Below are 13182 nucleotides of genomic sequence, written 5' to 3'. Positions count from 1 at the left end.
CTAAAGTTACAGTTTTTCCTCTGCTAATATCCATGTTGAACCTACCTGAAATTGTGATCCATAATCTTTTTCCTCCTCCTCCTTAGCAGCTGTTTTTTACATCGGTTGATGATGCTTGTCTGACTTTTTTTCCCACTGTGTGGGTCACCAAACATTTTTCAAAACTTTTTTGCCCTTTTCTCTTTATTAGTTGACTTTTTGCTAGAGATTTGTTTGTTATGAAAATTCCCAGTTTCTTTATTTTTGTGATAGTTATTCACACATAACTTTTACAAATCAGTAGTCATCTCTGTTCTCACATGCGTTTGCTCATCATTATCTAACCACCCTTCAAACCTCGATCCTCCTTTTTCATTACTCCTCCAACACCCTCCCAGTCCTTAATATTTCTAAAATCCTGATTAAAATCTGCATCAGGTTCCATGAGTTCCAAAACTGTGCTCTCGTTTTTATTACCCATGTTCCTTTAGATAACATGAGGCTGTGTCAGCCCCGATTGATGTGTTTATAGCTTCCAGTGAACACAAAAGAATGTCCCTTACCGGTTACAAAAAGGAATTCAAAGTAACCATTAACTGAACTAGAGTCATGTGCTCCTTCATGAAGCAGACTGACAGAGTAATAGGAGCTGGCCTAGGTTGAGTGCCTACTCCTGGGCCCACACAACCCAGGTCAAGTCAAAATAAGGGACCTGGGAACCTTAAGTCAAAACCGTTAACTGGGAGGTATGGAAGGGCTATTAGTAGAACAGGGATTTGTCACAGGACCAAATCTTTTGTATGGCATTATATTAATCAGTCTATGATTTGACAGGAAAAAAAGGAGTAAAATCCTTTAAGAAAAAGAAGTGTTTAACCATAAGGAAAATACAATACAATTTTTTTTTTAAAAAAAAAGCACTAAAACCTGGTTCCTGCTTTCTCCTGGCATAATGCCTGAGCTGTCCCCACCACCAGTCCTTAAGGTCATTGAATACTTTCCTACTTGAGAAACTAGAATGACACTAGTCATTTAAAAAGCAGAAGTTACTGCTTTAGCCGTTATTCATACAACCACAATCATGAGTATTATGGTGCAGAATTCCTTTCTAGCTTAGTCATGCAACATATTTGACCCTTAATTTTCTTATCAGCTTTTTGTAGTCACATGATTCTGACCCTCTAGCTCTGTGATCTTACTTATTATCTGTGTCTTATTTTAACATGTTTTAAAATATTCATTCTACATATATTTATATAATACTTACATTTATATAATAAGTACACATATAGCATTGTGTGCGCACTCCTGCATGTGCATGCACACACTTGCCTGAATGTATGTAAGAGTACCACATGTATATAATAAATACATATAGAGCATTGAGTATGCGCCCCCTCATGTGCATATATATGCTTGCCTGAGTGTATGTAAGAGCACCACATGTGTATAGGAGCCCATGGAGTTCAAGAGTGCCCATAGGACCCTCTGGAACTGGAGTTATGACACTGTCATTGAATGTGAAATGACTCTCAATTCTCCAATCCTGCTTATTGTGGTTGGCATTACCCACAACTCCCTTTGCCATGTCTTGGCTGAGATTTTGCAGTGGTCTACTTGATTCACTTTGCCTAGTTCCCATGTAGAGTCACGTTACTGAAGCATTTAAACACTATAAAATGTCTTATTTCCTATAACATGCATTTATTCCTTGTCCAATCATGTGGCCTTATCCTTTACTACACAGACTGTAAGTCCTACAGTATAACAGCCATAAAAAAATCCACTATACTGTGCACTCTCTTGTTTCCTTTCCTTCCTTCAATTCTCCTCACCTTTCCTCATCTACACCTTCTTCTGTGTACCCAGATTTCCAGCTCAGGAACATGCCCACTAGACTCCCATGGTGTTTCTCTCTTTTGGTGTAATGTATGTTTTCATACTGTACTATTAGATCCACCTGGCAACTCTCAAAAGTGCAGGTTCAGTTATGTGCCAGGGATAGGAGCCCAAATGCTGAATTATAATCAGAAAACTGAAGAATATAATGTAAAAATAGTATATATAAGCTAAAATGGAAGACTTTGTCTAGACAAAGATGTAAATAAATGGATCAGCTAGATGAGATAAAAGTTGTTGAAGGTTTGGGGAAGGCGGTCTATCTCACCTGTGGTGGAACAGTGAGGACGTGGGAAGAAGAAGCTGGGCCTGACCTGGGAATAACAGAAGGGCATTGTATGCTTCTTCTCTCTAGAATAATAGATGTACAATCTGTAGACTGTGGCATGCTGACCTGAAAACGATGCTTGTGATGTGTGGCAGGAGGACTGGGTATCTACTCAGGATACATATGATCCCCGAAGGCCAGCTCACAGAGTAAAACACAAACCCAAAGTTCAGAATTTGTTTTTCTTTCAGCAATGTCATGAGCTGTGTGTTGGAACCATTTGGTAACTTGAAATCTGACAAATGGGAATAGTTATACCAAAGAAGTGGGTAAATACAGCTCAAGAATTTTTTTCCTCCTAAGAACGAAAAGGTTTATATGCACATCTCTTACACATCAGGACTTCTGCAAAGGCTGAAGCAGAAGATGAAGAGATGTCCATGCAGAACAGTCACATGTTGCATTGTGGTTGTACTTGTGGTCTTACCATCCTTGTGCCTTGCCTTCCTCTAGGAAATCTCTGTTGTAAAACAGGCAGCTAGCAGGGGGTCAGAGAAATAGGAACCAGTTTCCTGATCGTTAGAAGAATGGATCTAAGAGACTTGAGAGGTGAAAAAGCTGCAGGCTATAGGAGAATGCAGAGGTAGTTTACTTATAAACTAACAAAGAAATAATTGACTAAGAACCAGAAGTATAATGAAAAATAATCTGACATGAATATGGGGTAAGTTTTAGAGAATGAATAGCAAGAAATATGTCAGGCAAAGGAATTGTCCAAATCTCAGTACAAAGGTTCTGAACTCTCAAAAAGGGAAGAGAAATAGTGATGCTTTATACAGTTCAGGAATGTAATATAGTGGGAATAACCAAGAGCTAAAGGATGATTAGATTGTGTCTTGCAACTTTGTAAGAAAGGTGTTAAACAAATCGGAGAAGGAAAACACTGGCCAGTGCTAAAGACACAGGGGGAAGACTTTCATTCTAGGAACTGACAGGATGTTAGTACCACAAAGGGGCAAATGTTTGTATTTAAAAACAATGTAATTAAAGAGTTGGGGTAGATCATGAACTGGAAGAGGCGTAAGAAACCAGTCATGTATTTACCAATTAAGCCCATGGTCAATGCTGTGATACTCGGGGAAAGTAAGCCTTCCCTGACTACTGACTGGGCCTTCAGTAGCCCTGTTGTCTGTTGCGCTCAACAGCATAGACAACCAAGTAGAGTCTCTGGTCACATTTGGTCTGTGCTTACAGAAAGCAAGGACGCCAGAAGGAGAAAGCCTTTTCAAATAGCCTAATGTTAAGTAGTTCCAAAAATCATCAAATGTTTTAAAGGTAACTTGTGGTTTATGTACTTCGTTATTTATGATCTCATACTAGTATGCTGTTGTGGCAGCTTAGGGGGCCATTCAGGGTTCAGGCTCCATTCACCACTCAGAAGATCTTATTCTGGCCTTGACTGTCTCATTCCAGGGAGGCACATCAGTATTCTTCCTTGGAATAAAGCATATGGGCTGTATGCCAGTGAGCTAGTGGGCTTGTGGAAAAGGAAATGTTTAACTTCACCTGTTGACAGCCTACACTTGGGGGTTTTATTTTAGGGTACATTTTTAATTCTTCACTTGTGTCATCAGAGTGTTGGGGATTAAAACTGTTTCACATCCGGAAAATGGTCTCTTCTTTTTTGGACCTGATCCTCATAAATTATCAGTCTTTGGACATCAAATTCCTTTGAATATATTGCATTAATATTAACTAAGTGAGGAATGTAAGAATTAACATGTACTGTGTGAAAGTAGCAGTATGTTTTATCTGCACAGGATACTAATCTGAGATTCCCTGGATTTAACTGTACGAGTTTATATACATATGTCTTTCTTTTTATAGAATATTTCATTAGTGTCACCCAGTGTATACAACTGACCTAAGCCAATATAGTTTGAAGCTATTGTTTTGAATTCCTCTTGACTGAAATCTACATTTTCATGTGAATTCAGTATAATATTATAGTTGCTTTGGGGTTTTTTTTGGCACTTATGCAGATATAAACTCATTTGTGTTTTATTATACTTTGTGATGCATTTTAAACTTGATAAAGAGAAGTCAGTTCATTTAATTCAATCTCATGTGGTCACATGAATCAAAATATTTGTCTCTGTCCTGCTCATGTTCCAGATACCCTACTCCTCGGCGTCTCCTGGGAATTATGTAGTAAGTATATTGGGGTTGTTTGCTCATAGGAATTGATATTACATTGTATTTGAGTAGTGAAATTAAGATGTTAAGAAGAATCCTGTATATTGACCAAGAAATTAACATCTTGAGTTGTTTCATACGCCAAGCACAGTGCATGCTGGTGTTCATTAGGGAGACAGCAGTCTGGCTGGGCTTGCCTTCAGCATGCTGCTTTGCTTTGGCATCTGTGTCTGGAAGCTACTCCACTATTCTCCTCATGAAGAGAGCCATTCCCCAGTTATACAACAACACGCGTGAATTTGCAGTTCTTCACAAGAATAGTGCACACATCCCTCCCAGACCCATTCACCACACAAAAAGGCCTAGAAAACATAAAACTTTATCCCAACAACAAAGTGGATTAGACTGCAGAATAAAGGAATAATTTGGAAGGATCTTTTAGGTTTGTTTTCTATTCCTAGAGACTGAAAAGAATACCTTGTTACCATCTATTACATGTTAACTTTTCTCAGTAATTCATGTAAACTGAAGCCAAAGGGCCAGGTGTGGGCCTCCTCCTTTAAAGTCACCAGGACCCTCCGCCATCACCCATTTTAAGTTCTTGTTACATCCAAAGGATACCATAAGGGAAAATCTGTTTTACAAAACTTAAGAGAAAATATTAACAGAGAAGCGAAGATGAAATGATAAAATAGGAAGCCTTTCCAAGGGTAATTCCCAGAGGTCACGTGCAGTGAGAGTGCTGGACATCGGGCTGCACAGCAGTCAGTGAGCTAAAGGTTTGAGCCCTGCAGAAATACTGTTTATTACCACAGAGAAAAGCACATGCCACTCTGGGCCTGTGGTCTTAGTGCTCAGTGTTCCTCTAGGCTACCCAAGCCACAGTCCAGTTTTTGATACCATTTGTATGAAACAACAGAAAAGAAAGGAGGGAGGGAGAAAGGGAAGGAAGGAAAGGGAAAAAATAGGATAAAATTCTCTTAAAGTCAATAAGTTTGATAAAGTTTTATTAGATTATATACATTTATTTTAAAAGAAACTTTATTGTTTTCTTAGTGGGAAATGCATATATTATTTGAAGTAGCTTCTAGGCTGTATGTATACACTCAAAATAAGGTAAATATTTAAGCCTCTTGAGAACTAATTTTATCATTGTGCATAGAGCTCCTGCAAAATTCTAAAACTTGTTGCCTAAATTATGCATTTAGATGTCAGAATTAACTGCAGGTCTGCCTCATGCCTTCTGCAGTTGGTTATGGAGCTGAGCCTTGGGAGCATTGGTTAGGGGGAGGAGCATGGCTCATTTCCCACTGAAGTGATGCCCCAGCTGTTGACCTAAGGCTGACAGAAACAGTGAGTATCTCATAGATACTCTCTGTGTGAATATCTTACTAGCTTTAGTAAATGCCAGTGACACAAAATATAAGACTATGATAACAAACAAAGTACAAGGGAAATTATTCATATTTTGTTGCTTTGTAAAGGCCCTATTAAGTAGTTTCTCCTTAACCTCATTATAGGTGATGTGATTAAGTCATGAATAATAAACCAGTGTTACGGGCTCATTGTTTTTGGAAACTTGTCAAAACAGTCTCAACATAGTTAATCTAAATTATGTTTTGCATAATACTGAGATGATTGTACATCAAGAAAATAAATTATAGAGGAAATATAGTTGATTTGTTTTTTAAATTTGGATTATTATAAAGACAAATATAACCTTTCTCTGTCTTTCCTTAATGTTGTTTAATGAAATGCTTTATTTTTACTGAAATTTTGTGTACTTATTCAGGGTCCTCCAGGAGGCGGAGGACCACCAGGAACACCCATCATGCCTAGTCCAGCAGGTACTGTAATTCAAACTAGCTACGGGCATTTGACTCCAGAGGAAAGCCAGAGTATAGAAATTGTGTTTTGAATAAAGTTGGGAATTTTCATTGTCTCAGCATGATTAAAAACAGTAGGGGGGGGCAAGTAGGAAGATGTCTAGTCCCCCCTTTTAACTAATCATTCCATTTGTTTACATCTCAAATGATATCCCACTTCCTGGTTACTCCTCTACCAACCCTACATCCCACATCTGCCCTCCCCTCCCCTTTGCCTGTATGAGAGTGCTCCCCCACAACTTTGGTGCTGTTAACAATTAGAGAATTCCTCTTGTATAAATAACAGTTAGCACAAGCAGTGTATTGATTTATTTGAATTGCCCAGTTATTTAATGTACTAAAAATCCCTTAAAACTAAAAAGAATCCATATCCCCTCCAACTCAGAAAAAGAGTCTATGCAGTAAAACATTAAAAGGCAGTGAGCCCTTAGGTTAGCCCCTGAGCCCACCCATAGCTGTTCTTACGGAGTGTGGGTGTGCTTGCGGTATTGTTTACTCTGCATGCCTATAGGAATTTATTAGTTGACAAGTTTACTAAATAGTAGTGAAAGGTTTCTAATCTAAATAAGACATTCTTCAGTATAGCCATAATAACTTAACATAATTCTTTCAAGTGGCATTTCTTCTTTCCCTCTTGAAAAATTCACACAAAGTATTAACACGTTTGAAAACTAATAATTGGAACTTAAATTGTCAAGGATCTATAAAATTATATAGAACATATACCATAAGATGGTTCTTAAGAGTTGATTCTATAACTGCAAAACTATAAATGATTGGAGATATAATCCAGGATTTCTATAAGAGGATGCTCACTATTCTCAATAGTGAAACAAACTAATTTTCATTCCTATCCTAACATTAGTAAAATTATTAAATTTCAAATAAATTAAGGCTTTCAGTGTTTCTTGGTAATAAAACAGATTAGAAATGTTTATAATTGAAAATAATTTTAGTATGGCTCACTATAAAGTCAAATGTTCTTAAATATTTAGATTTAACTCTAAGATATACAGAACTTTAAAAGTCTTTATATTAATAATCCCAGTAAATAATTTCCTGTTTTATATTTTTTATTTAAAACCAAATTTGGCAGTATAAAATGTTACCTTGACTTTACTGGTTTATCTCTATTCATAAACATGTCATCATCTCTAACTTCAAACTGCCCACATTGAGAATGAAGCAGAATCCATCCAAGATGAAATTATACTAACTGATCTCCTCCCCTGCGATTCAGTTTCGTTTTGTGAAGTTAAGGTGTGATTTATGAAGTTAGCATAGGATTAGTGTCCGTGTCTCTACAGACTAGAGCCTGGCTTCAGGCAGCACTGAGCATAGCCAGTGATGAGGAACCAGACCACCTTCCACCTTCCCAGCCTCGTTTGCATACTTTTGTGGACCCATCCTTAACCATGCTGGTCCTCAGCCCGAAGATAGACTTTGTTGTAAAGCTTGTCCGTGAATCCAAAGGAACCAGGCATTTCCTAGAAAACCAACCTTACTCCTCTTGATGACTTTCTATCTTCTGGATGAATTTATGTTTAATTAATCTTAAAGTGATAAATTCATTTCTGTTGACAGTGTCCTTTGCCTTACAGAAACTTTGTAATTTTATGAGATCCCCATTGATCAATTCTTGATCTTAGAGCGTAAGCTATTGGTGTTCTGTTCAGGAACTTCTCCCCCCCACCCCCCACTCCCCCACCCCCCCACCCCCGTGCCCATGTCCTCAAGGGTTTTCCCCAGTTATTTTTCTATTAGTTTCAGTGTGTCAGGTTTTATGTGGAGGTCCTTGATCCACTTGAGTTGAGCTTAGTACAAGAAGATAATAATGGATCAATTCGCATCCTTCTGCATGCTGACCTCCAATTGAACCAGCACCATTTGTTGAAATTCAAGTGTTACCATTCATGTCTGTAACTCAGGAGACTGAGATATGAGGATTCCTATGAACTCAGGGCCAGTCTGAACTACCAAGTGAGGACCAGGCCAGCCAAAGCCATAAAACAAGAGTGTTTCTAAAAGGGAAAAAAAAAAGAAAAAAGAAAAAAGAAAAAAAGAAAAAAAACCATAGTAGGGGGATCTGGCTTTGACTTCAAGCAAGATAGTTTCTCTTTCTAATCTTACTGTAGTCTCACTTTTGAATTTAAGTCAGTATATTCTACCAGTTTTATCCAAAAATTCAATTTTCTTTTCTACTGGAAATCTAAGAAAATTCTGGGAATTTTAAAGCAACTAAACTTGAACTTTTAATACTGATGTGTAGATGCCAATTATTTATGGAGTAAAAACTAACCCATGTCTCAGGAAAGAAATTATTGCAATGTTTGTTGTTTAAAGTAATATTCAAGTGACTTAAATTACTGAACTAGTTATACATCTCATCGTGTTTGTAAGTCATGGCTTTAGAGCATTGAAGTCAGGTCAGAAATGACCGCCAAGTGTGATTCCAAACATCCTTCATGGCTGTCAGGTGGCTCTAGCTGGCAGTCTCTGTGTATGCCAGGGTCACCTTTGCTTATTATTTTGTTATGGCTTTGGTAGAGATATTAATTAAGTCATGTTTTGTTTCAGATTCAACTAATTCTGGAGACAACATGTATACTTTAATGAATGCAGTACCTCCTGGGCCTAACAGACCTAATGTAAATATACGTTTTAAATGTATTTGAACTGCAATATAGTAATGATCCAAATAAATATAAATGTTATGCTTATGTTTAAGTACACAGGGTAGATAAAACTGGAAAAAGCCAGCACATACACTTTTTGTGTTAAGGATATTAAAACTTGCATGCCTCTAGAGTCTTTTAAAATATTAAACTCCTTTTATAGTTGCAAGGCAGAGAAAAGAGTAGCACACAGCTCATCCCGGCTGTTGGCGCCCACTCAGTCAGCTTCTCACTCTTCGGTGGTGTGTGTGTCCCAAGTTAGTATGAGAGAGACAGAAAGAGAGGGCGGTGGAGGGGGTGTTTGTACTGGTAAGTGTACTGTGGGATACATATGGAGGTCAACAGAAACCACTTGTAACAACCTCTTCTCTCCATCTACTTTGGGGATCCTGGGGATTGAACTCAGGCTCGAAGGTTTGGTGGAAAGTGCCTTTTTCAGCTGGCCATCTTTCCTGCCTGTCTGTGTAGACACTTAGTCACAAGCCACAACCTCGTGCTCCTGGAAAGTCATATGACCATGTGGTCTGCTTCCTCACGGGAGTAGCAGACAGCCATGTTTACCATGTTTGCACAGAACTGGTGGCATTCAGCCTTGTCTGAATAGCTTTCCCCCGGCTACCCAGCCTTGCCTGCATGTCTTCTTTCCTCCTTTCCTGCCTCCCTCTTTCCCAGCTCCTTCTCTTACCTTTTCCCTTCCTTTCTTGGTTAATCTGCTCTGGTGCTTCTTAACCGTCACCACACTGTAGTCAATACTGCAGTCCATTTGGGATGGAATAGGATTTCAGCTTGGGAACAGTAAAAGAAAATGCTGACTTCAGTAGGTGCTTACCTTCAAGTCTGAGATTATGACAAATCACTCACCTACCCTCAGATTGGTCATGGAGTCATTCTAGAGGAGCCAAGGGGAAGGAAAGGGCACTGACCTGGAACCCATCAAAGCTCTACCCAGCATATCTGTTCAAAATTACTTACCGCTAATTAAGATTCTGCTTGAAAAGAAACAGTCCCAGTGCTTTAAAGGTGTGACTAGAGCTGCTGTAGAGTTATCTGCACTAAGCTGACATGGCACATATGACTAAGGAGAGTTAGTGATGGTCAGCTCTCAGTAGGTAACTGTGTTTAACCAGCAAGATGAAACCATTCCCTGTGCCTATTCAACAAGGGTATATTCCCTTCTAAGGAAGAGTTGATACTGGCATCATGGTTCAACATAAATGCTCTTTATAATAAGCCAATAGCATCTGCAGCTTCTCAAGAACTACACCAGAATAAGATGAAATGTCTCTCAAGCAGAGAATGCTGATCTTCTCATTATAGTGTTCCATATTTCTTCCCTTGAGAGAAAAAAAACATGGACAGAAAAGATTAGCCTTAGCATCCAGGGCAGAGATGAGAGAGATGGGGAAGATGGTTAAAGAAACCACAGCCTGAAAGTGTATCCTGGAGGCTCCAAACCTGGAGACAAGCCAGGGCAATCTCTGTAGTGTTATAACATTAAAGTCATTTTCTGTGTGGTCACAATCACTTTCTTCATTTTTAAAGCAGTTTCCAATGGGCCCTGGATCAGATGGTCCTATGGGTGGATTAGGAGGAATGGAGCCCCATCACATGAACGGCTCTTTAGGTAAGGCTCAGCGTTTACATTAGATGGACAGAATGATTACAGTAGATGTATAGAATGAACATCTCTTTAGGTAAGACTTGGTTTTTATGTTAGAAGGCTAGAATAAGTTAAAAATAAAATGTTAGTTTTATTCCATGGGTATATGGACTGCAAAGCTCTTCCATGCCTTCAGAATGGAGGTGTAATCCATAGTGTACTGGGTATGAGAACTGGAGAACATCTGAAAACCAGGAGTATGAATCAATAGCAACCTATAAAAGTGTGACTGTCTTGTGGCCAAAGGAGTTCTCTTCTTCCGCTCAGCATGTGCAGAGCTGCCTAGAGCAGAGGACCTCTGCTCTTCCCACATAGGGTTTTATCTCCAGACTGTGAGCATAATATCAGAGAAAGCAGCTCTTAGGATAATTCCTTAGTTTTGTTGTGTATTTTAGTGTTTGCCTCATTTTAAAATAAAGTTAGTAACTAGCTTTGATAATACTAATAATTCTCTTATGAGACCATGATCTGCACCTGCCTACAGGGTAGAGCCAAGCTCAGGTATACCAGTAGTTCCCAGCATGCTTCATGTGCAATGCATTGTTAGCATTTGGAGCCAATAAGTGTAATGTGAACAAAATATTTGCAATGATGAAATGTAGAGAAAAGTAAAACAAACTGATCAGGTCTCTTAACACACGGTGTTCCTGGGTAGAAGGTATAAAACCGGTGTGCATGTGCTTACACGCTAGTCTGAGAGCTGACAGTGGGCCCAGGCTAGACGAGCCTCTCACGCTGTTAAACCAGATATGCTCATGTAGTTCTACCATCTGGGATTTCCTTCCCACACTCAAGGTCACCACATGCCTCTCGGCTCTCTGAAAGTCTATATTAACTCATTTCAGAAATTATTTGCAAAGAACTGATAGGCTTTTGTGCTTTTAAGGACCCATATTTATTTTTCCTAGACTTCAAAGTTTGGGTTCATTTAAATTTTGTTGAATGAAGGGTCTGCACCCAGAGAATAAGAGGAAATATCTCTCAAAGAGAGAATGCTGCTCTTCTCGTCAGTATATGCGTTCCATATTTGGTAGCCAATAAGCACATATAACTTTTTAATTTAAAGTTAGAATTTAATACTCAAATCCTCAGGCACACTGCCACATACCTGTGTATAGCAGGCACACATAATTTTACTGGCCACCATAATGACCATCTCAGAGAAACATTCATCTTCCCATAATGTTCAGTGGGACAGCGCTGTTCAGAATTTGGTTTTCAGTATATTATAAAGCATGCTACAAGTCTATCAAGTTGGAGAATTAGTGAAAAGAGAGAGTTTGGTCAGTTAGAAAGCTTTGGTTACATTATTACTAGAGTGAAACATCCTGAAGACTCTCATAATCGCTGGCAACTAGTTTGTTACTTTCTGCAGTGAACATCATTGTAATTATTAACATGTAACAGTCTAGGGTGTGTGCATTGGGTGTGTAACAATGTCAGACCTTTTTACTCACAAGTAAGTCAAGCTAACCCTTCATGTTAATTATGCTGTTCAGAAAATGCTGTTAAAGCCGGTCAGTGGTGGTGCATGCCTTTAATCCCAGCATTTGGGAGGCAGAGGCAGGCAGATCTCTGAGTTCAAGGCCAGCCTGGTCTAGAGAGTTGAGTTTCAGGACAGCCAGGGCTACACAGAGAAACCCTGTCCGAAAAAAATCAAAAACAAAGAAAGAAAGAAGAAAGAGAAAAAAGAAAGAAAAGAAAATGCTGTTATTAAAATGTTACGACATTTTACACTAAGATTAAAAATAGTTCACACTACTTTAATAGTGCACTAAGATTAAAATTGTTAAGAATAAAATAGTTCAAAATAAAACTGATTATTGTGACAAGATTAGGATTATTAATTATTTAGTGTATAATTCCATTGCTTATGTCTCTCAAGAATCAAAATTAAGATGTAGTATATCTTAAAAAATATGTTTAGTTTCTGTTGTGTATATGGAGTACTATCTATGTTTCATATTAATGAAGTTTTAATATTTTGTTTAGAATATGGTTTAGAATATTGTCAGATAATCCTAGAAATGTCTGCCTTAAATTTTATCAGATTTACAACATCATTTTCATTAAGAGATATAGATCTATATCAGTTGTATAAACCTTTACCTGTTTTAATTATGGCAGACTTGTAGATGGTCAGTTTAATGGTCTCCAAGGGGTCTGTAGCGCTGCCTCTGCTCCTGCCCTTAGGACCCAGGAGATGGGAAGTAGTGGCTGGGCTCTGGGCTGTCAGAGGTAGCTTGCTCCCCCAGTAGTTTCCATTATACATGCTGGCTTACCTAATGGTGGGATCTTTTCACTCTTTGCTCCAGGCTCAGGAGATATGGACAGTATTTCCAAGGTGAGTAATATGTGTTCTCTCTTTTATCTCCATTTAATTCCATGTGGAATTCTAGCATTACTAAATGAGTTTTATTAATATTGTTCTTCAATATAAATTTTGAATATGGAAGCTCAGATATGATCACTTAGCAATTAGAATACAGATATATAATCTTTGAGAAAGAAAATGTGATAGCCAACTTAATCATGTTCTGATGCTATATAGTGAGCTACACTGACAGTCGGGATGATCTTTTGAAGAGCTGCAGTGTGATAATACATCCTCTGGAGATG

The 13182-nt window shown here is 38.4% G+C and overlaps 1 protein-coding gene across 6 annotated transcripts in view; it reads left to right on the top strand.

Annotated features, from left to right (window-relative positions):
* Nucleotides 1–13182, top strand: part of Ssbp2 (single stranded DNA binding protein 2) — a 276405-nt gene that overhangs the window by 249987 nt on the left and 13236 nt on the right. For 4 of the 6 annotated variants that reach the window (XM_052160011.1, XM_052160014.1, XM_052160013.1 and 1 more), the window contains 5 exons: nucleotides 4322–4357; nucleotides 6135–6189; nucleotides 8806–8876; nucleotides 10446–10527; nucleotides 12879–12907. In XM_052160011.1, the coding sequence (XP_052015971.1) occupies nucleotides 4322–4357; nucleotides 6135–6189; nucleotides 8806–8876; nucleotides 10446–10527; nucleotides 12879–12907 (273 nt within the window). The remainder of the gene's footprint in view (nucleotides 1–4321; nucleotides 4358–6134; nucleotides 6190–8805; nucleotides 8877–10445; nucleotides 10528–12878; nucleotides 12908–13182) is intronic. The other 2 variants (XM_052160012.1, XM_052160010.1) reach the window with 1 other exon arrangement.

This window comes from Apodemus sylvaticus, chromosome 16 (genome assembly GCF_947179515.1).
Source record: "Apodemus sylvaticus chromosome 16, mApoSyl1.1, whole genome shotgun sequence".
Classification (NCBI taxonomy): domain Eukaryota; kingdom Metazoa; phylum Chordata; class Mammalia; order Rodentia; family Muridae; genus Apodemus; species Apodemus sylvaticus.
This window is presented reverse-complemented; position numbering and strand designations above follow the sequence as displayed.